A 23,790-nucleotide genomic window follows, 5' to 3' on the forward strand; every position below is an offset into this window, starting at 1 on the left:
GGCAAGTTACTTAACCACTCTAAGCCTTAGTTTCCTAATCTGTAAAATGGAGAGCTTAATGCTGTCCTTGCAGGGCTGTTGGAAAGATGAAAGGATATAGTGCAAGCAGGTGCTAAACCCAGAAATGCTCAGCCCAGTGACCAGCCCATGGTAAGCACTCACTAAATGGTAACTGCTATTGTTATTGTTGTTATTGCCATAAGGAAGACTTTCCAGTTTTCAACCAGCTTGAGCTAAGAGGCACTAAGGGACATGAACCTGGCTCCATCTTCCCTGCAGCATGGGTGTCAGCATCTGAAGTTCCGTGTCTCAGAAACGGGGCCGTACCTTCCGTTCCAGGTGCTTATCCAGGCGGGCCAGAGCTTCCGTCTCTCCTCCTTGCCAAACAGCTGGGCCGAGTCCTTCAGTGGGGAATCCTACACGGGGAGGAGCAGGTCACAGGACTGGAGGTCAGGCCATTTCAGTGACGGCTCGGCAAGTCCTCCCAGGCTGGGCTGCTCTTTGAGCTTTGTGGGAACTGAACCACTGTGTTTCTGGTGCTAGTGGGGCTGAGATAATCCTTAATGGGTCCATGTTTTCTAAGTCACATTGGTTCTCTCTCCACCGTGACCTTTCCTCTCCTTTCTCTCGCCTCCTCCAAGCTTCACTCTGGACAGGTGAACAGTCCTGTACAGCTGGCACTGTCAGGTTAGCTGACTACTCGGTGAGAAAGGCTAACTGTTCAGATCAAAACAATGGATGGTGGGGAGGAAGGGGAACGGGAAGGGGAGAGAGGGTGTAGTCAGTAACCTGAGAGGCCGACATACCCCCTTTCATCAGAAACAACACTAGTTATGTTGGTATTGAGAAGCCCACTGATGCCAGCACCAGGCTGTGCCTGTATCTGAGAGGGAAAAGTACAAAAATAGAGGCATGAACTAGAAACAGAAGATTACATACATAAATACGAACAGAAAAAAGACTGCAGAAGGACTACTGCAAAATTAAGGCTGGTTTTCTCTGGGTGGTGGGTAATAGTGCTATTTCCATTTTCGTGTCTCCGTATTTTCTAAAGTGTCTACAGTAACTGCATTACTTTGACAGAAAAGAAAAAACGGCAAATTCTTTTACAAAAAAGGAGGTGCTGGCATGAGAGGCTTGGGGCAGGAAGTACGCACCCAGCTCCTCCAGGGAGGGCACGCCATAGGTCTCATCGTGGTTCTCCTGGATCTCAGCCCTGCAGCCCTCCATCTGCTGGCTGGTCACAGAGCCCACAGGCTTCTTGGGCAGCTCCATGCGGCTGATGATGGCCTGAAAGCGCTTGTAGGTAAGGGGCGGCTTCTGCCCGTTCAGCTCAATAATCCTGGGAATCCCAAAGCACCCCAGACGTCACTCACAAGACCCTTCATCTCAGGTCCCTGCCCACCCAGAAAAGAGCCCAGACTTCGAAGGCTTGGAGGGTAGCTTTCCTCATCCGCTCATGGGTCCCACTCCTAAGTGGAAAGGAGGGGACAAGGGGGGCTACATCTCCATTTTACCGAGAGGGAATATGAAGCCTAGATTGCCGGAGCAGGTGCCCGGAGCAAGTCAGGGCCAAAACTGGGGCTCAATTCCAGGTTCCCTGGTGCCGATGTGGAGCCGCCTAAAGACAGAGACTGACCATATCTCTCTAATCACAGAGAAGTCCCCACTGGCCTTCTTGGTCCTTGGTTTGCCTGTCCAAGCCACAGGGAGTCCCGTGGACCTCCCTCTCTATCCCAGCGTAAGCCTCGAGGAAGTTCTTCGATCAGAGCGGCAAACATGTTCCTTGGTTGAAAAATCATTCCCTTGTTGGGCCCCAATTACTAGAACAGAGAGGTGGAGAACAGCCTGTCCTCCCTAAATCGGAGGCTGGGCCTGGGGTTAATAGTAACAACTAATACTTCAAGGGTTTTCTTTTTCTTTTTTGCAATTTACAAAAGTATTTTTTCATGAGCAAGGGAAACACAGCTGCACTGAGATAGGAAGAAAAGATACAGGAGAGTTTAGAGGAGAACTGAGGCTGTTTTTATAAGGATGAACTGGGATGGGCTGCAGCTAGACTCCTGGGGCTCTTGTTGGCCAAGAAGCAGCTTACGCAAGCCGGGCTTGCTGGGCGAGTTTATATATCAGTTCCTTTCTCCTCCCTTCCGTTAGTGGAGACAGAAGGTTGGCTGCTGCCCCTGCAGTACCTCACCCCTCCTCCGGCACGTGGCAGGAGGAGGAGCTCCACACCCAGCGCTTCCCTGAGCTGAGCGCAGCTCACATGCAGAGCTGTGTGACCCCCACCACTGGTTGTGGGGAGAGGGACAGGGAGCAGGGCTTGGCAGCAGTGGCAGCAGCAGCAGGAGGGTGACAGCTCTCGCAGGGAAGGGGAGGAAAGGGGTTCCTCCTAGCCCCTCTGAAAGCACAGAGGCCCTGCAGGGATCTCTAGAGCCTCAGGAGCAACATCTAAATGCATGGCCGGGAAACCCAGATAGCCAGGGGAGCCCAGGGAACGCATCTCAGGAACAGAAGTTGTGTCTATGAGGACAGAGATCTGCTGGGAGGGGCGACAGACAGGGCCCACTGAGGTCAGAGGGCAGTTTCTGAGCAGCAGGACAGAAGCGGGAGTGTGTGGGGTGGATGGGACTGGAGCGTGTTAGGAGCAGATCTATGAAGATCCTGAGTGGGGAGCCTCACTGCTTCTGTCCCTTGGGCCTAATAAGCCTCTTTGCACCCAAATCGGGTAAGCTCTTTGAGCTGCTCTACAGGCCCCAACTCTGACCTATTCTCTTCCAGCTTCTAGAAAACGCCATACTTCATGCGCCAGGGGGCCCTATTGCTGAATCTCCCTGAGTTCCACTCAGCAGGGGCCCAAATCACCAACTCCCACAATTGGCAACCTGACCCCTGGGGCCCATCTCTTACTTGTCCAGGTCATAGAGAGTATGAGAGTTCTCAGTCACCACCTCCACACCAGCCTCCTTGGCCATCTTCATGATGGCTGCGTCCCGTTCTTTCCCAAAGGGTTCAGAGTCATATTCAAAGGTCAAGCGGGTCACCCCCCATTCCTGTAGGGAGAGAATCTGTAATGCTCAACACTGTTTGGGGAGAAAGAAGCTGGGCACTCAGCTCTCTCCTGGGAGGGTACAGAGTAAGTCTAGAGACCTGACAGAATGGGCTGCAGAACAAACTAGGGACAATGACTTGAACTGGAAAACCAAAAATCTGAGATCCACAAGGTTTGAGGAGGGCAGGCCTTTGAGGTGAGGCCAGCAGCCTACGACAGTGGAGCCCGAGGCTAGTGGTCTCTGTGGAATCAGGAGAGAGGTGGGAAGCTCTGTACTTGCTGTATCCTTGTGGTAGGAGAATGCAGCAGGAGGATATAAATACATGCTCCCAGGGGAGCCTCCAATCCCAGAAAGGCACTGACTCAATGGTAAAGATGGCGGGGGACAGGATCGCCATATTCCGCCTGCTTGGCAAGCCTTTCCCAGAGCTCCTCAGGGCCCTGAAAACTTCTGGCCTAGTTTTCTTGGCAGACTTGTGCTGTGTGAAGTGTGTTGATGGTTTCCACAGCAACACTCCTGAGGCCAGTAGGAAACACAGCTAATAGGCTCCAGGTCTCAGAGAGCTGGGAAAGGAGGAGCAGCCCTTAGCCCAGAGGTCAGAGAAATCAGACCAGAGGGGCCACATATTTAAAAAGAAGGGAATTCTTTTCCAAGTCTTTAGTCATGTCTAGTAGAAGTTTCTAGATTTCCTAGCAAAGCTGGGAGAAAGTGGCCCAGTGAAAAGTTGTACAGAAAACCCACAGAAAGCCCTAGAGCATGCAACTAGCTAGAAGGAAACCACATTCCAACCAAAGTCTCTGGTCATGGCCCCTTAAAACTCTGAATCCCCGGGGCAAATGTCCTGGCCGTGCACAGGCCAGCCTGGTCCTGACTCAGCCCTGATGCATGTGAGTCCTGAGCAGGGTTGCTTATCCCTCGTTCAAGGACAGCAGCACTACACACTTATTGAGCACTTACTATGAGCCAAGTACCATGCTTAGCAGTTCATATAGATTACACTGTTAAAGACTCATAACCCTGTGAATAATAATAAAAATATTATTAGATGACACCTTTTCCAAGAAGCCTCCTAGGCCTTCTCCCTCAGGATGATTCTCCTGAACCTTGCCCGTTTTCCATCACAGCAGTTATCATATGGCAATGAAGCTTCCCATTACTTGCTGTTTCCTCCATTACAGTGTGAATGCTCACAGCAGAAATCATGCTTATTCTTCATTACCCTAGGACCTAGTATGGGGCCTAGTACACAGTAGAAGCTTAATAACATACAGTGAATGAATGATCTATCTGTATCTCTGGGCTGTTAGCGGGTTGGCCTCTGAGGTGCTGGGAGAGAGGGGACAATGCAGAGGCAGAAGAGAGGCAAATGTGTTTAACGGTGCAGTGGTTAAGAACACAGCCCTGGAGTCAGAGCCTGGGCGCAAATCCTAGACCACCACCCTTAGCTTCCCAAGATACTGTTTCCTCATCTGCAGAATAGGGACAGCAGCGCCCACCTCTGAGGGCCGCTGTGAGGAGTACGTGAATTAATGTATGTGAAGCACTTACCTAGAACAGTGTTTGACTCATGGTCAGCCCTCAATGAATGCTGGCTATTATCAGTACCGTGGCATTTGTGCGGGGACGTAAAGTGAATGATGAAGTGTTTACTAAGCTATGGCCTTGACATTAAGTCTTTGCTCTTGCCTTTTCCCCCAGGAAGAGTAGGGAAGGAAGCTGGGGTGGAGAGAGGCAGAAAAACAACTGTGTGCCGCTGAGGATGAGGGGAGAACATCCTAGAGTCCTCTGTCCATGAGCACTTTCGTCTCTGTTTGGGCCTTAAATACTGTGTTTTATAAAGGGGTTGGGGGGGAAAGTGGGCTGGCTACCTGGTATAGCAAACAGAGGCCTATATGGTACCTAAATGAAGATTTTATCAATCATTCATAGAGGAAGTAGGGATGTTTCCTCAGAGAGGCTGACTTTTTTTTTCCAATAAGCAAAGCAAAGCAAGATGGGAAACGCCCATTGCTCAATAGGAAAGCTCACCCTCAAACTCCTGGCATAGGAAGAGCCCTAATAAATCTTGCTGGCTTGAGCCAAGAAAACATCTAAGGAAGCCAGTGGCATCCAGGGTGGAATAACTTGCCACATCCCATGTCTGGACTGAGATGGGAACTTTCCAACAAGACACTGGATTCACGGAATTTCTCCTTAACGCAGTTTCCATTCTGCTGGCAGCTGACTGGCTGCATTTGCTCCCAACTTCCCTAGCAGCAGTGGTCAGACCGTCCCCGACCATTTCCATGTCCTCAGTCAGAATACTGTCTCGTTCAGTCTGTGGGGAAACCCTGGAGCAGACTCTCACTATCTTCTCTTGGACTTTGCACACTTACCTTGAACAGCCTTGGGAACACGTCAGCCGGCTGTCCCCGGACTACAAACAGGCGGGAGTTCAGTTTCCTTAAACTTATGTCCAAATCTTCCAGAGACTGAAGTAGGAACCTGCAGAACCCACACAGCCCTTGTTGGTGGTAACACAACAAAGAGTTACTCTTTCCTAACAAAGCAGGGAGAAGCTGGTACATTGTTTATGCCAAACAAGTAGCATGGTTCTACTGCGTTCTGGCTGACATGTGATATGGTAGAGGATCAGTGCCACCTCCGCTGAAATCCTGCCTTTGTCATTACTAGCTGTGTGACTTTAGGCAGTTACTTAACCTCTTTAGCTAGTTACTTAACCTCTTTAGCTTTCCCCCCCACCCCGCCCCTAATCTGTGATATGGAGTTGGTGTTGGTACCTATCTCACAGAATTGTTAAGAAAGCCAAATAATGCACGAAGAACATTTAGCACAGAGCCTGGCATGTAGGAAATCTGCGATATGTGTGAGCTGCTCCTACTCGTGTTGTTCCTCTGTGATTACAGGCAAGTCACTTATTCCCTCTTGGCCTCAGGCCCTGGGGGTAAATATCTTCCCACCACCAGGTGGTTGTGAGAATCAAAAGGGAGGACACATGGGAAAGCCATCTGAAAGACAAGTGCAGTCCCGTGGTATGGAGGCCTGAGGTCCTATTAGCAGAGGAACAAGACTGCAAGAGCCCTGGAAAGTCTCACCTACCCTGGTCCAACAGACTCCCTTGTCTTTCCGCACTCATGCTTTTGGCTGCACGGATGTCTACCGCCACGGTCCCATGGTCCCACAGCCTGGGCTGAGTCCCCAGTTGCCAGGGTTTCATTTGGCAGGTAGCTCATTCTCCAGGCTTCTCCAGGGCTCTGGCCACCAGGTTTTTGTGCCAAGAGGGAGGAGGCACTCCTCTGTAAGATATCCTCCCATGCTTTCGGGGGTGGGAGTTGAGGTGTGGGAGACTCCAGAAACTTAAGAGACCTAGCCTGTGAGCTGGATCACCATGGGAAAGGGAAAGGAAATTAACACTGCCTGAGAGCCCTCAGTGTTTTATTTATTTACTTCATAGGACCACAAAAATTTATTACCTGTTCAGTTAGGCATAATCACCTTTCTGAGAAATTCCACCAATACATTTTATGATATGTGTTTTATCTTTAACATTTTAAACAGATTATGTGTTTTATCTTTAACATTTTAAACAGATTAACTCTTCATGTGGTTCAAAATTCAAGTTACAAAAGGGTACACAGTAAAAAGTCTCCTCCTCCTGCTTCCCCAAGGAATTTAATCCATCCCCTCTCCAGAGACAACTAATGTTATCAATGTCATTATATGCCTGTTATGCTTTTTAAGTGCGTTTTCTTTTGAATTCTCTCAACACATTTTTTTTTTTTTTTTTTTTGCGGTATGCGGGCCTCTCACTGTCGTGGCCTCTCCTGTTGCGGAGCACAGGCTCCGGATGCGCAGGCTCAGCGGCCATGGCTCACGGGCCCAGCCGCTCCGCGGCATGTGGGATCTTCCCGGACCGGGGCACGAACCTGTGTCCCCTGCATCAGCAGGCGGACTCTCAACCACTGCGCCACCAGGGAAGCCCTCTCAACACATTTTGAAGGAAAATACTATCCTCTTTTTATAGATGAGGAAAATGAGATACAGAGAGGAGAATTAATTTGCCAAAGATTACAGTTATTGAGTGACAAAGCTGGGATAACAAACTATCCGACTCTCGGTCAGACTCAAACCATGTTTTCTTCTCTGTGTCGCATTTCTTAAGCCTTTCAGTGGCACATCAAACACTGCTCCAGGGGCTGAGATTCCTGCAGGATCTCATGTGTTTGCGGCAAACATAAACGTGACTCCAGGTAATCCACTGACATTCTGCTCTTCTTCCTCAGGAACGATGCCCTGGCAGGTGAACCTCGTTCATGGACACCTCCTGCTATCTATGCTGGGGTCTCCCACCCAGGCCTGTCAACGACGGGAATCACCGGATTTTATTTTGAGTACAACGAAACCCGGTGGCTCCTATGCAGCACATCACGTTCCCTTGACTATGGGAGGCTTACAGAAGCGACTGTTCCCAGGCTGCCAACTGGAACCAGTCCCTGCTGCCACCTCTGACGTCGACAACCTGACACTGCCAGGTGGAGAATGCCACAGACCCACATTCCAGCACGAGCTGAGTCCTGGGCTCAGCCCGAAGCATCAGGCTAGCTCACGAGCAGGCAGAGACTCCCCAAGGGGTTGCGATGGGAGACTGACAGGCTGAATGCTGCTTTATGCAAAGCCAAAGCTCCACCTCTGCGAATTCCTGCTTCTGAAACACTGTCACCCTCAGAAAAGGAAAGCTGAGACAGAGTGACGCACTTGCACTTGCTCTGGCCTCCTCCCAGGCCTCACCCTCTTCTCAGGAGGAAAAGACGAGAGACCAGTGTAAACTGCCTCTGTGCTACTTGAAACCTGGGCCCTGCCAGGCAGAATGCCTAGGGATAACTGGTGACTTAGATTCTGCAAGCCCAGGATAGAGGGTCCTGCGGCTCCCAGGAATGTCCCTGCCATGCACTTTGGGGGTCTCAGCCTTCATAGTCCACCACGCTGCCCAGGATTTTGATTTGAAGCTACAAATAGGACTGGCATGCACATGAAAGCTAGGTTCCAGCTGCCTTCTGTAGACTTTATTTCTAGACCTCATTTATTAAAAGGAGAGATTCCTTGCAGCATCTCTGTAGTACAGATAACCTTGTGAGAACCCTTTTCTTCTTTGGCAAGAGAAGTCTATAGCCGAGGCAGTGAGCGGAAGGCACGACTCTGGACTCAGCAACCAAAGGATAATAACAGTAACAGCAACAACTAACATTTAATGAGCATTTACAATGAACCAAGTACTATCCTACTTGTTTTACATATATCACCTCCTTTAATTCTCATTTTACAGATGAGGGAAACTCAGGTACAGAGAGATTAAGTAATTTGCGTAACATCATTCACTTAACAGGTGGCCAGAATTCAAACCCGGACAGTGTGGTTTGGCGTCTTTATTCTTAACCACCAGGCTCCACTGCCTCTCAACCAGGACTTACCCCCTGAGCACCGAGGCTGTGCTGCCAGGGACTCAGCCATCAGAGAGCACCACAGCTCTACTCGTAGGCCAACACCTTTGCTACCAAATCCTTGCTCCTCCGGGGATCAAAAGCTGTGAATCACCCAGAAGCTTGCTTAAATGCAGGATCTCAGGCTCCATCCCAGACCTCCAGAAACCGAACCTACACTTTAGCAAGATCCCCTGGTGACTCCTCTGCACATCAAAGGTTCAGAAGCACTGTCCCAGAAAACTGAATTTTACTTCTAGCTTCTATTTACAAGTTGCCTTTCTTTGCTTCTAGTTTGTTTTCACTGAGCTTCCTCTCTTTGAGAGCCTGGTTTCTGCCTCCCCTTTGGCCCTCTAGAAATGCTGTTACTTACTTCCAACTCCCCCGCTCCCCAGTCAAGCCCTGCAGGGCTCCTCCAGGAAGGGAGGCCTCAGGATGGCCCCCAGGAGCCCCAGCCTCCAGGCAGACAGAGAAAGAGTAGCCACTGCTAGGGCACCACCTGTGAGGACTGCCAAGAAGGAACAGGGGGCAGCGGAGCAGTGCTTGCCCTGGGCAAAAGCTCACTGGGGCCAGCGGGCGCATTCTTTCACCAGAGAGACCCTTGGGCCTTTGTGCTCCCCTAGAGCCCTCGTCTCCACATGGCCAGTTTCTCTTTACTCCAATGAGGGGGGACTCTGAAGAAAACTGGCCTGGGCATTGGAGGTGGCAGTGTTCGGGCAGGCAGCTAACCCTTGGCAGCTCCAAGCTGAGCTCACATGGCTGAAATTCAGAGCGCACCGTCCTGGGTGAGAGTTCAAGCTCACCCTTTGGATTAGACAACATGTGCAGCTTAGTTGCATTATGTCAGTGCTCTGGAGCCAGAAGCAGACAGAACTGGAGGAAATCAAATTGGGATTTCAAAAAATACTAAAAGGACTCAGTAATTCAGGGACTCCACGGAACTAGCCCTTTAAAATAAAAGACTCGGAGATCTTTCAGGGAAGGACTTCTCGAGAGAAGGCAGATTCTGTGTTGAGAAATATTTTGTTTGTTATTAATAGGAAGAGGGAAAATGATAGTGAACTCTCTTTTTGGGTCTAGATCGCCCTTGACCAAGTTTCTCTGCTTCAAGCCAAGGTTAACTGTAATGATGATATCATTGGCCAGCCCAGACTGGCTACATAGGCTATTAATATAAATTAATTTCTCCTAAGTAATTAAGAGCGCTTTAAGCCCCATGGAAAAGGATAACCCAAACCCACAATCCATAGCAGGGATTGATCTCTACGTATCACTTGGCTAAAACTATGTTTATTCTTTCCTAATTTCAAAGAGAAAGATGAATGTGAAAGTTTTCATCCCTTTTAGGTAAATGGAAACATTTCCTCAGCAGCAGAACAATACAGTGACTCTTGGGTACCAGTGTGAACAACTCAGAGAAACTCAAATTTCCCTGCCTGTAGACCTTCTTGCTGACCAAGTTCCAGGGAAGAACCACCCAACTTGGACAGTCCACCAGTGTTTAGCTCCCGGCGTTGGGAAGAGAGACACACTTGTTCTCACCAGGCATGCTGGGGAGTTCCCAGGTCATCTCATTCACTAGTTCTGAGTGATTTGGGCTGATATTTTATTTCTACCAACTCCTTCTGCCCCCAAGTTCCTGAATACAGTAGTGTAGCACAAAGCCAAGGAGAAAATGACATAAATAAAGGGTGAGGTGAATTGTTGCCAACACCCATCTGGGTTGCAGTAGGGAGAGAAAGGTAATGAAAAACTGCAAGGGCCATTTTTAAATCTAGAAGGGGCTCACATCCCCTCTTTTTTTTTATGGTTCTCACTACAGTACTTCCTTCTAGATGCAGTAAATTTGGGGAAGGTGGGGCTGGGGAAAACGGCAAAGGGTTTAGCTAACTAGTGCTTGGCAAAAAAAAGTCCTGAGGCTCAAATGCTACAATTAGCCTATAAACTTCCCACTACCACCAAGGCAAGGAGTATGCAAGCCCTTCCCCTATGCTAATAAATGTACATGTTCTTGGTTGCCTTTCTCTGTCCACTTTTACTCTTACGAAGGGCCATTCATGGTTATTTTAATCTGATTTATCTGCTGAAAAACGCTGTGTGGGAGTCATTGTAGGAAGTGCAGGAGGATAACAGAGATACAGATTTTGGTTCCCCCCACCTCTTGCAGATGGCCCAGGGCCCACTCTTCTGAGGGAGGCTTCTCAGAGGCAGCAACTGAAATATTTACAGAGCTAGAATGTTACGCTGCAGCACAATTCTCCCAGGTCACTTCCAGATCCAGAAACAACCACTGGAAGATTACACATATTGTAGTTACACAGAGGTACAGCTGGCTCCATCACTCCCCCAACACCCAAGCGAGTGCATAAAACAGTCTGCAGTTCTGCCCTCGCTCTGAACCTGGGAGCAAAGAATATGGCGGGGGTGGTACGAATGTGTCTGTGCCCAGCTCCAGGAGCAGTTATCGTATTTGATCTGTTTTGTGTGATTTCACCTCTTTCTTCTGATGCCAAAACAAATCAGACTTCTTGCCAATGCACTGCAATACATATCCCAAGCTGCCGGGCTCAGGTCTGGGGTTCTCTAGCCCAGTGCTTCTCTGGCTTTGCTGCACACCACACCTTTAAAGACCCTAATGCCCAGACCATAACCCAGAACAATAAAATCAGAATTGGGAGAGAAGGGGGCCCAGACATCTTTCAAAGATCCTTAAATGATTCCCATGTGCAGCAAGGTTAAGAACCACTGCTCTAGTCTGTCCCCCTACTTTATTTACTTCATGGCATTAGTTCTACTAAATTAAGGTTGTTTACTTGTCTTGCGCCATGCAAATGTAGGTTCCAGGAGCTCTGGACACCACATCTGCTTGTTCACTGCTATTTCCCTAGCAGCACCTAGCAGTGTGCCTGGCAGATATTAGGCACTCATTAAATAATTGCTCAGTTAACATCTGCATTCCTACACAGTCTCTGACTTCAGGATTTGACACAGGCATCTGAACTGCCACATTCCTTTTCTCTCTCACTCACTCAAAAGCACAATCACAAGAGGGTGACCCACAAAACTCCTAGTTTCTAGCGAATCTGAGTTTAATCAGCAACAGAGTTTTTGTTGTTGATCTGTAATTTCCACTACCACAAAGGAGTAGGCAGTCCATGCAATGTCCTCCAAAACCCCCAAAAAGGAGAAACTCCGTGACAACGCAGCAAGCAAGCAGTCTGGATTCTATTACCTCTGCTCTGACTGGCACACTGCCACTGGGAGAGGGGCAAAGTCTCAGGCTTAGTCCATGCTAGGGATGGCCGGTCATTTGAGGATGTTTGTCAAACCCAACCTCCTATCTATAGAAACTGAAGCAGAGGCAGAGCAATACAGCAGCTGGAAATTGTGTGGGCAGGCTCTCCACAGGACTATCTTTAGTTGTTCTCTCAATATAAATGGGTCAGGAGGGGGGCACTTAATAGATCCACTGCTAGGGGCATTCACTCTCCTAGCAGGGCACACACACCTTGGTGAGGAAAGAATGGTGGAGAGCCAGCATATCCTGGGAATAACCCTGCCTCTCGAGCAACAAGGTCACAAGCAAACATGCTCCAAAACGATGCAAACAAACCAAAGGACTACCGAGGGGCGTGTTAAAGAGAGATGGGGACACAAGGTCTCAGAACTCCTTGGTTTTAAACACTCGTTAAAGAGAAAAGCCATCAACTGCCTATCTGTTAATCTTCTCCCATGATCCTGTCCACTCCATCTCCTGGGAATCATCAAAGAGGGACCCTTGATATCACAGCTTTCCTGGTCCCTAATCTTAGTACATCAGTTGATAAACATCTAATCTATAATGGCTCAACCGTCCTTTAAAAAACAATCTCATGAGAAGAGGAGGAAGGGACACTTTGGTTCCTTTTTTTTTTTTTTTTTCCTCTAGCAAGCCCATAGCTGCTGAGGGAATTCTCCAAAATGGATTAAGTACTGCTCTCTGCTCTCCAGCTCCGGACACAAAGTGCCTCTAAGTGAACATGCCCTTGAGGCCTTTATCTATAATGAAGGGGAGGCGGCGCTTGCCCTATCTAATGCTAAGCCAGGGTCTCTAGACGCCTCCAGAAGCAGAATGATCTTGGTGGAGGGAAGGCAGGATGGTTGAAAAAATGGATTCAGACAAACCACAGGCTTACAGATGACCTTCAGGAGCACAGCAATGCGCTCTTTACTTGAAGAATGCAGGCATCTGCCGTGCTATCAATTCAGAAACCTATCCCTGCCCTCACACCACAATAGTTCCTGTCCTCCCCCTTCCCCCGCCCCCAGTACACCCCTAAGAGCCTTAGACAAGGAGTCCCTGTTCTGCCTCTCACTGGCTGCAACTCCTTGAGCACGTCAACTTTGTGCCTCTAGGGCTCAAGAGTCTCATCTGTACAATGGGGATCATGATCTGTCCCACAGGAATGTCGTGAGGACCAAAGAGGGTAACACGCAGTGCGAGCGCGCGGTGTCAGAAGCTGAGCCCTGGTCCACCCAGGCTATTACTACGGGGACTAATTGCTTCCCTCTTCCCGACTTCTCCCCTCTGGAGACTCGGCTCCGTCCCCCTGCCCCACCTCCTTCAGGCCGGGGTCTTTCGGCAGAGGGGACTGGGGCCAGAGCCTCCCTTTCCGAGGATGGGTGCCCCAGAGGCAAGGCTGCGTCCCCCGGGCCCGCGAACCCGCCCCGGGCCCCCTCACCTCCATCGGTTGATCCCGACTGAGGAGGAGGCCGCGAACCAAGGGTCGAGGATGTAAACGCAGCGCATACAGTGCGCCCCGCGCACGGCCGCCTGCAGCGCCGGGTTATCATGGAGCCGCAGCCCCTTGCGGAACCAGTGCACTGAGGAAGCGCCTTCCGCGCGGGCCGCTGGCGCCGGGACCGCCACTGCCGAGGTAGCCACAGCTGCCGCCATCACCGCCCTGACTGCTCTGGCCACCGCTGCTCCGCCCCCATAGACATCGCGGGCTCCGCCCCCAGCCCGCCCACTGACCTATGACACTTCCGTTCCTCTCTGGGTCCCCGCCCCCGGGACCTGGATCCCATCTTCTATTGGCTGGGCGCCTCTCGCCCGGCGATTGGCTCTGAGGCGCCCAGTCTGACCCCGTCCCCTCACGTTCCCACCATGTGTGGGCTCGCTGGGGAGGAGCCGGAGGGCTAGGCGGGTGACGCAGGCTGGCGCTCCCCACAGAGGTCTGGGCTTGGACCGAGTCCGGAGGTACTGTGGATCCCAGGCTTGCCGCTGGAAGCTGTGTAGGCTGGCGGGGTTGCTGTGACTCCAGAAAGTGAATTACACGACGAACAACCGGCCGTCCTACATATTCATCGTCATCAATATCATCATCATCTACCTCACTCTATATACATCATTAAAACATTCTACTGCAGCCGCCATTTATTGAGTGCATTATATATGCCAAGCAACATGATAATACCCTTACATTGACTGTGCCATTTACTACTCAGTTCAGCCCAGTTGCATTCATTCAACGAACCCTAGTGAAAGAGCTGTTCTTATTCTCATTTTACGGACAAAAAAAACTGAGGCTGCCGCAGGGTGAGTGACTTGCTCAGTATCATAACGCTAATAAAAGGATTCTACCCCGATTATTGTGAATCCGAAGCTTCTGCTTTTACCTACAAAGCTATACTTGCGTCTGCGGTGAGCAACGTGGCATTTACAAGCGGTAGAGTTCAAAGAGTGGGGAGAAGTGCCCTGATGTGCAGCAGTAGAAGGTTTGGGAGTAGGGGCTGGAAATGTAGAGGACGTGGGTTGAGATAGTAATTATGCCATCAGATGAGTTTTGCTTTTACTTCTATGTTGAGTAGACTCAGTGGTACCACTGTATGCAAAGCACTGAACTGGAGTCTGTGTGGGATTCAGAGATGTGGAGGACACTCCCCATTCCTCCCAGGGGAGCCAGGTGGCGCCCTCTTCTCCTTCTGGAGTCTAGCACAGGGCTTGCTGATTGACAGAATGAGTGAATGACAGGAGAAGCATGTCTTCTCCACAGTGAAGTGTTGATGATGGACTAAGCTACCCTAGTCAGACTGGAGCTCTGGGGGTTATCAAATGAAGAGTCTATCTCAGTTTGTCCCTAGGTTGTGCCCATGCTCAGAACCCTTCCTGAACTTGGGAATGAGCAGTGAGGAATTTAGCAATATAGCTAGCAATTTAGTGGTGTTGATTGGCACAACTCTTAAACCAGTGTTGTTGCAATCCTAGGGTCTCTCATTGCCAGGGCTTTGTACAAACTGTTCCCTCAAACCTGGATCACAGGCCACACTCCACCCCCTTTCTGACTCCACTTTGTCCTGTGTCACTGCTCAGTGTAGATATCACTTGCCATCTGGTCCCAGCCTACCTAGTGACCCATCTCGTTCTGTGCTTCTTATCACTGGCCTTAGTACATGGTACGGGAATTTCTTACTTGTCTGTCTGCCTCATTAGCCTATAAATTACTGGAGGGCAAGGAATGTGGCTCACTTACAGCTGTATTTCCAGGGTCTAGCTCAGTGTTTGGCACTTTATGCTTGAGGATTATTTAGTAAAAGTTGGACAGGGACTAGAATCTCAGGTTGCCAGGAACCTTAATGGTCTATCCCAGTCTGGACCCTGTCGTCATTTTTGAATCCCCTCTCCAAATGCTTGCTGAATGAAGAGATGCCACCTCTCATTACTTTTCTTTTTTTAAAAAACATTTATTTATTTAAATTGAGGTATAGTTGATCATTTCTTTTGAGATTTTGTGTTCCTCTCTCCTACCCCCCATTTTTTAAAAAATAAATTTATTTATTTATTTGTTTGTTTTTTTTGGCTGTGTTGGGTCTTTGTTGCTGTGCAAGGGCTTTCTCTAGTTGCGGTGCGCGGGCTTCTCATTGCGGTGGCTTCTCCTTGTTGCGGAGCACAGGCTCTCGGCACACGGGCTGCAGTAGTTGTGGCACGCGGCTGCAGCAGTTGTGGCACGCGGGCTCAGTAGTTGTGGCTCGTGGGCTCTAGAGAGCAGGCTCAGTAGTTGTGGCACACAGGCTTTGTTGCTCCGCGGCAGGTGGATCTTCCCAGACCAGGGCTCGAACCCATGTCCCCTGCATTGGCAGGTGGATTCTTAACCACTGCGCCACCATGGAAGTCCCCTTCCCCCCTTTTTTCTCCACAAGGTTGATGCTCTACTAGGAATGGAACAGAGAGTGGAAGGAGATCGTTCTTCCCTATAGCCTCAAAGATGGGTATTCTTCTCTTTTTCTCCTCTGAACTCCCACGATGCTTTCTCTATAGACCATCAGCTACATGAGGGCAGGAACTGTGTTTATCTTGCTCATCAGTGTATTCCCAGAACCTAGTTTAGTACCTGACATGTAGTAGGTGCTCAATAAATAGTTGCTGAGTGATTGTCATTTATCTCTTTCTATTTTTTTTTGGTTGACATGTCTTGCAAGTTTATTTTAAACTATAGGTTCCTCTTCGTTCTCTCTTTTTTTCTCTTGGCAATTTATTTGTTGAGGAAATAGGGTCATTTTCCCTGCAGAGAGCCCCACATTCTGGGTTGTTCTAATTCATTGCATCTCTGAGAATCATTTAACATACCAATCTCTAATCCTATACTTCCTGTTAATTGGGAGTTGGCTCCAGAGCTTCATAAGAATTCAGGATTTTTTTTTTTTTGGACAAGGATACCTTACAAATGAACTTTCATTGGGGAGCAGACACAAGATATCAACTTGTTTCTTTTTTTTTTTTTTTTTTTTTTTTTGCGGTACGCGGGCCTCTCACTGTCGTGGCCTCTCCCATTGCGGAGCACAGGCTCCGGACGCGCAGGCTCAGCGGCCATGGCTCACGGGCCCAGCCGCTCCGCGGCATGTGGGATCTTCCCGGACCGGGGCACGAACCTGTGTCCCCTGCATCAGCAGGCGGACTCTCAACCACTGCGCCACCACGGAAGCCCGATTTAGGCTCTTTATGTTGGGTTTTCTAGCATCCAGACTTATAAAGTCACCCAAAGAAAAAGAACAAAATGAGGAGGAATTGATGCCAAGAACCCCAGGTCAAGGAAAGCAAAGAAACACAGGCAGGGAAAACCCTCATTGCCTGGGAGCAGGAGACAGACCAGCTCAGCAGGAGAAACGACCTTAACACTGGCCACTAGGGCCCCGAACAACGTACTGAAAACTACAGGCGAGAGGCGTGTACAGAAACTGCGTCGCCTTCCCTGTGGAAGAACAGCGAAAGCACTGTCTGGAGCAGGGGTTCTGCCTGTCACTGCCCATCTGCAGGCTAAAGGCTTCATGCTCTCTCACCTTTCTCCCCCAATGCCATCACCTCTTTGCATGCTAGAATGCATTTTAAAAATATTAGACTCATTGAATTGTATGCTTCGAACGAGTAAATTCGTTGGTGTGTGAATTATAGCTCAATAAAAGACATTTGAAAAAAATTTATTAAGAGCTTTCTCTGCAATAGCCTCTTTACCAGTACTGAGGATTCAGTCGTGAGCAAGAGAGTCCCCATTCCTGCTGTCAAGGACTTTACAGTCCAGTGGGGGAGACAGTGCTATGGAGGAAATGCCCAGGGGTGGGATCTTATTGCCATAGCTAATGTCTGTGAAGCACTTACCGTGTGCCAGGGACCTGCTCAACTCGTCTGATCCCCATGACAATCTGTGAGATACATCATTTTCTTGTCACTATTTTGCAGGTGAGGAAACCAAGGCACAGAAAGGTTAAGGAACCCATGCAAGGTTGCACAGCTAGTCGGTGGCAGAGCTGGAATTTAAATCCAGGCAGTCTGGCTCTAGGGTCCAAGTTGGGTGAATAAAGGAGGGCTTCTCTGAGGAATTGGCGTTGTCCAGGTATTCACAGTTGCCCCCTTCTTACCATCTGCTCTGTCTTGACCAAACTTTAGTCAGGCTTCTCCCTTTCCTACAGGCCCCTGGACTCTGCTTGCCCCAAGCCTGAGCAAGCACCGAAAAAGTAGAATGTGCCTCCCCTTATCAGCTTCTCCTGGGAACTGGCTGACTAAAGCCAGATGTTTTTCCTATCAGATCCCATTTGTCACTTCCCATTGCTTGTCTGTCTCCCCTCCATAGATTCTGCTTGCCTCCTCCTTTATCCTAAAAGAGAAAAACCTTTCTCTTCTTGATTTTGAGATGCTCAAAGATTTCTGAGACTGGTGTGTTCTCTCTATTGCAGTAGCCTTTCTTTCTAATGAACGTGTCTCCCTATCTATGTCCAGATTTGTTTTTATTGGACAATGTTTGTGCTGAGATCTGAGGGGCTAGCAGGTGCAACTATGTGGAGAAGGGAAAAACAGTGCTGTGGGTAAAGAAAACAGCATGTACAAAGGTCCTGAGGTGGGTAGGAGCATTAAGCACTAGAAGAATTAAAGACTAGATGCTAAATGAAATGAACCCCAGGTCAAGCACCCAGGTTCCCTCTATCCTTCCGCTCATCTGTCCTCTGGTGTTGGCTGCTTCCCTCAAGGTGGCAAAATGGCTACAGCAGCTCCACCCACCTACAGAATGCTTCCTTTGTAAGAGAGAGGAAAGTCTTTAGGGAAGCACCCCGTCAGACCTCTCCTCAGGTCTCATTGGCCAGGATTGCACACATGGCCTTGCCCAGGCCAATCTGATATGATTTAGACCGATCACAATTCACCCCTGGGGTTTGGATGGAGCTGGCCTCAGGGAAGCAAGAGTTCACCTGACACTTGAACAAAATGGGGGCTCTTTGGTCCAGAAGAGGGGGTTATTGGTGAACAACCAGCAGTGGCTGCCATTTGCACCTTCTATTAACATGATTAAAAGCCCTGAGGAATTTTTGGAGGAGGTTGATGGGATAGCATTCACTCTTTCACCCTCTCAAAATAAACTGTGAAGCCATATGCAAATATTCCTTACAATAATAGAAAGCTTTGTTATTATGCTGCTATGTTAACTATTCTTAGTATTTGCAGTAGCAAAATCAATCACAGAAGCCCCCCAGGTCCTCTCCTGCATCCCTGTGCATTTCAAAAACAGTGTGAAGAGGGGCAGTAAAACTTTTCACACACTCTAAGGGCCTGTAAATGTTGTTTCTACTCATTCCTGCTGGAAAATGGTGGAAACAGCCAGAGTGACCCCCTTCAGGGAGCTTCTCTTCTGGGGAGGTGGCAAAAGAAGGGTGCTTTAGCTGGCAAAGCCAAGAGTGACAATCCCATCAGCTCTGGTTCACAGAGTTGCTGCCATCTTTGCCCCCGGTTCTGTGTCCTACTCAACCCCTCACAGATGTGATGAGGCTGCCAAATAAGTTATATTCTAAGAAAAAGGGCGTGAAATGGTGGCCCGAGGCTGAATCTGGTCCGCGTGTGTGCCACGCAGCCCACACAGTACTTTATAAATCTGAGTCACTGTTTAAAAGAAATCAGGAGATTGCACTTAAAGATTCAGATTTCCAGCTTCTCTTGCAAAAGTAGAAGTTCTGGCAATATAGGCCCAAGTGGCAAAAGATGAAAAGAACTCAGTCGTGCCTCCCCTGTTTGAAACTGTCCATTTCACCACAGCTCCCATCCAGCTCACCTTCCTCATTTGCGTTACTGGTGGTCCCCATTGCTGTCTTTATATCAGGAGTTCACTCCCGTGATAAATAAGTGTTCACCTTCCCTGTGATTGCAGTGGGAGGGAGGGAGCAGAGAAGGCAGATGAAGGCGGCAGGGATGGATGCAGCAACAGAGCCCTGGCGTCTCCAGCTCCTGCCAGGGCAGATCCTTCCCACCCAGCGGGCTGGAAGGCTGCTCTGGGCAGGTCTCAGAGCTGAATCCACAGGGCCCGTGTGGCAGAGGGGACAGAGTCCTACCATTTTTTTCTGCCGTGAGCTTCCATCTAAGAATCACAGCTGCTGTTTATGTAGCAGATAGCGTGCTAAGCGTGCAACACGCATTATCTCATCCAGTCACTGCACTGCCCTCTGGTGTAGGAACTATCATCATCCTCTCTCTACATATCAGGCAACTGAGGCTCAGAGACATCAAGTCATTTGCCTATGGCCACACAGCTAGGAAGTGGCCAGGAAACTGAGTCTGCAGAAATGTCATCTGACTCACGCAAAGACGCCCAGCCAGCACATGGCAGAGCTGGGATTCCAACTAAGGTCCAATTGCCTAGAAGTTGAAAACTGGTGGCCAGAGGCACAAACTAGTTTTGGAAATTAGGAATTTGGGGCCTTCCGCTGGGTTCACTGGCCCCCAGTTTGCTATAGGCTCCACTAATCCCTGTTGACTCACACCCTGGCCTCTCCCCTTGCCTGTTATTTGCCTGGTCTCTGGAGAAGGTGAGAACCTTCATGTTCTTTTTATGCCCCCTCACCTTCCCACAGAGTCCGACTCAAGTGAATGTGAGCTCTTGGTCCCAGGACAGAGCTGGAGGTCTGTGTTTGTCTCTGTTGACCCCATCCCACCAGGTTTCATGGGAGTTGAAAGCTGAGATCGATGAGATATGGTTTGGGTTCGGGTTCAGCTCCATGACCATGATGCTGTTCCACAGCCCAAGTTCTGTTGGATAGATTGAGTCGGCTTCAGGATCCACTGGTTCACTGGGGTGGTGGCTGAACTGATTTTACTGTTTTAGTCATTTCTTTCTATCTGAGATTCAGGGCAAAGTGATCCTGTTTTAAATCAGGGTTATTAAAGGGGGTTTAGGATTACCTGAGATGAAGGTGTAAAGAGACTAGCTCAGGCCCTGCATATAGCGGGCACTCACTAAGGACCAGGGGAATGAAAAATGAGGTTAAGGCAGGGACCCTGTGCATAGTGACCTGGGGAGGAAGCAGCGAGAGGCTCGCTAGCTGGATGGAAAATCATATAAGCTTTCTGGGGCTACAGAGCAGCCTGGAAGCCGGACTGCAGGACTGGTAGAAATGCAGGCACCCCCAACGAGCCCCACCCTCACACCACAGGCTCCTTCCACCTGGCTGGGGCTCACCTGAGGCTATTTCCTCCTCCCAAGCCAGCCCGTACCTGGACAGAAAGCTGATGGGGAGTGGCAGTTGTAGAAATAAACAAAGCTCACCCGAATGAGAACAAACAGGCTATTTATTTGGAGCCTGCTATCGCGGGGGAGTCAGCCACCATCACTTGTAATGTGGCAAAGATTTGAAGGCAGGCAGAATGGGAAAGCTTTACAGTGAGAAAAGGGAAGGCTTCAGGAGGCTGTTAAACTGATGGGGAAGCTGGAGGTGGGCTAACTACAAGGGGGCCAGGGCGCCTTATGTGACTGGTTGGTCCTTAGCTGGAAGTAGGGGGTGTGGGCCAAAATAGGGAAACAGGCAGTCATTCCCCAGATCCTGACTGTCCTGGGCTCACGTCTGTGGAGATATTGGTATGGGTTCCAGAGCTGATTGCTGCCGAAGCTGTGGGTCAGAGTTCTATTGTCATATATGGCTTGGCCAATGTCCATTTGTATGTTCAGTCTCACTGTGCAGAGAGGGAACCTAGCTCTGTGATTTGGGTCACGTTGCTAATTTCTCTGTGTCTTGGTTCCCTCACCTCATCTGTGAAAGGGGGATGTTAATAGTACCCGGGTCAAGTGCTTAGAATAGCACCTGGCATGGGGTGAGTATCTAACAATTGCTAGCAATAATAATAGTCATGGTGATTATTATTATTTCTAAAAATGATGATGATGATGGTGCTTAGTAGAAAGGGCACTGGCCTGGGAGGAGGGGTCTGGGTTCTATCGCACTGCAGCCTTGGGCAAGCCTGTCATGCATTCTGAGCCTCAGGCTTCTCTGTGGAATCTGGGGCTGGACTCTGATTTCCCAACTCATTCCTGGCTCTCATGTTATAAATTCCCCACCTGTGCTCAACAGGTGCCGGACATCCTGCTGTCGTCCCCACGCTACTAACCACCCCTCCCTGCCCCACACCACCCATAGCCTTCCTTCACCTAAGCTCCCAGCACACCTGGACCAGGTGCTTCAGTGCAGCAGGTTTCAGCTGGTTTCAGGTCCTAAATTTAGCCCTTTCACAGGAGCCAAGGTTTGGGGGGTGGGGGGATGGGCTGGGCGAGGGCTGCATCTGGTGAGGCAGCTGTGGGAAGCAAATCAGACAGGGGGGCCAGCAGGGCTGAGTACCACACTGTTTTGTCATTGGTGTCCCGGACTAGTCATTTGACCCTTTGGGGCCTCAGTTTTCTCATCTAGTAACTAAATTTCATGTATGTTGACTCCTTAAATCAACATATTATCTCTCAATTAGAACAACTTTCTTTTCTTTCATATGAGGAAAAGGATCAGAGAGGTTAAGTGATTTACCTAATTCATTCTCCTCACAGCAGCTAGAGGGAACTTTTTAAGCTATAAACCAGTCATGGCACTCCCAGTGGCTTCCCCAGGCACTGAGAATAAATCTAACCTCCTTGCTGTGGTCAGTAGGGTGCTCCCCGGCTGGAACTTGGTCTCTGACCTCCTCTTTTTCCACCCCATGGTGAGTGGAACCAAAAGGAGCCAGTGTTTCCAAGTAATGTCAGAAAGTTGCCAAGTCTGTCTCTTCCTCCTTTCCTATTCCTGGGATTTTTTTTTTTCTTTTTTTTTGCGGTACGCGGGCCTCTCACTGTCGTGGCCTCTCCCATTGTGGAGCATAGGCTCCGGACGCGCAGGCTCAGCGGCCATGGCTCACGGGTCCAGCCGCTACGCGGCATGTGGGATCCTCCCGGACCGGGGCATGAACCTGCGTCCCCTGCATCAGCAGGCAGACTCTCAACCACTGCGCCACCAGGGAAGCCCCGGGATTTTTTTTTTAATACAAATTTATTTATTTTTATTTTTGGCTGCATTGGGTCTTTGTTGCTGCACGCAGGCTTTCTTTAGCTGTGGCGAGCGGGGGCTACTCTTCGTTGTGGTGCGTGGGCTTCTCATTGTGGTGGCTTCTCTTGTTGCGGACCACGGGCTCTAGGCACGCGGGCTTCAGTAGTTGTGGCACGTGGGCTCACTAGTTGTGGTTCGCGGGCTCTAGAGCACAGGCTCAGTGGTTGTTGTGCACAGGCTTAGTTGCTCTGTGGCATGTGGGATCTTCCTGGACTAGGGATCGAACCTGTGTCCCCTGCATTGGCAGGCAGATTCTTAACCACTGTGCCACCAGGGAAGTCCTTATTCCTGGGATTTTTGTCCCCTGGGAATAGCTGGTTCCCCAACTCTGCTCCTATCCGCCTGGACTTCTCTCTGGTTCTGGACCACACCCAACTCTTCCTTCCTCAGGGCCTTTGCATGGGCTGTAACCTCTGCCTGGGATGCCCTTTCTTTAGCTCTTCCTATGGCTGGCTGCTTCCCATCATTTGGGTCTGAGGTTAAATGTGCTCGGGGAGAGGACTTCTCTGATTCTTTTTTCTAGAGAAGGGTCCCCTCTGATATTCTCCATTTTGGCTTTTTTGTTTTCTTCATTGTCCTCAACATGCTGTATTTGTTTACTTGTTTTTAGTGTCTTGTCCACTATTTGTCTCCCTAGTGCCTGATGCATAGTAATACTCCAAGAGGTTGTTGTTTGTTGATGTTGGTAAGAACAATAGCTCACTGCATTTCCAGAATGATGCTGAGCATTAATTCACAATCATTTTGTGTGGCAGGAGGGACAAGGATTATCCCCATATCTCAGATAGGAAAAGTGAGGCCTGGAAATGTTAGGGGACTTGCCTGAGGCCCCCCAGCTTCTAAGAAGTGGAACCCAGGTCTCCTGACTCCTGGTCAAGTGCTCTTCAAAAACAGAAGTGAAGAAACTCCCTGGTGGCGCAGTGGTTGAGAGTCCGCCTACTGATGCAGGGGACACGGGTTCGTGCCCCGGTCCGGGAAGATCCCACGTGCCGCGGAGCGGCTGGGCCCGTGAGCCACGGCCGCTGAGCCTGCGCGTCCGGAGCCTGTGCTCCGCAACGGGAGAGGCCACAACAGTGAGAGGCCCGCGTACTGGAAAAATAAAAAAAACAAAAACAGAAGTGAAGAGCGACGCGTTCTGAAGCAGAGGTGTGTTGCAGCGTTGGCCCAGCTCACTGTTCCTAAATTCTCCATCTTCACCCACCAATTTTTTTTTGCTGGGCAGGCTGACTTCCACATCCCTGTCTTTTGTACCAGGCTTTTTTTTTTTTTATTGTTTGTTGTTTGGGGCAAGTTAAAATATATTTTCTGAGTTTTTTTTTTTTAGTTGTATCCACCCTATTTCAGGTTATCTTTGTTGATGTCAGATGTGTATATGATGTTTATATGGTTCTTTATAACCCTTCCTGGCT

General features: G+C 49.5%; 1 protein-coding gene across 1 annotated transcript in view; it reads right to left on the reverse strand.

The window, feature by feature from the left end:
- The window catches only part of CRY2 (cryptochrome circadian regulator 2), a 33,746-nt gene extending 20,203 nt beyond the window's left edge, over positions 1-13,543 (reverse strand). Inside the window, exons 1-5 of the mRNA XM_004264040.4 lie at positions 13,249-13,543; positions 5,426-5,534; positions 2,908-3,050; positions 1,158-1,342; positions 328-416 (exon numbers count right to left, since the gene is read on the reverse strand). Coding sequence (XP_004264088.1) covers positions 328-416; positions 1,158-1,342; positions 2,908-3,050; positions 5,426-5,534; positions 13,249-13,463 — 741 coding nt within the window. The 5' untranslated portion in view covers positions 13,464-13,543. The remainder of the gene's footprint in view (positions 1-327; positions 417-1,157; positions 1,343-2,907; positions 3,051-5,425; positions 5,535-13,248) is intronic.
- Between the last annotated feature and the right edge of the window lie 10,247 nt (positions 13,544-23,790).

Source organism: Orcinus orca, chromosome 8 (assembly GCF_937001465.1).
Source record: "Orcinus orca chromosome 8, mOrcOrc1.1, whole genome shotgun sequence".
Lineage (NCBI taxonomy): Eukaryota > Metazoa > Chordata > Mammalia > Artiodactyla > Delphinidae > Orcinus > Orcinus orca.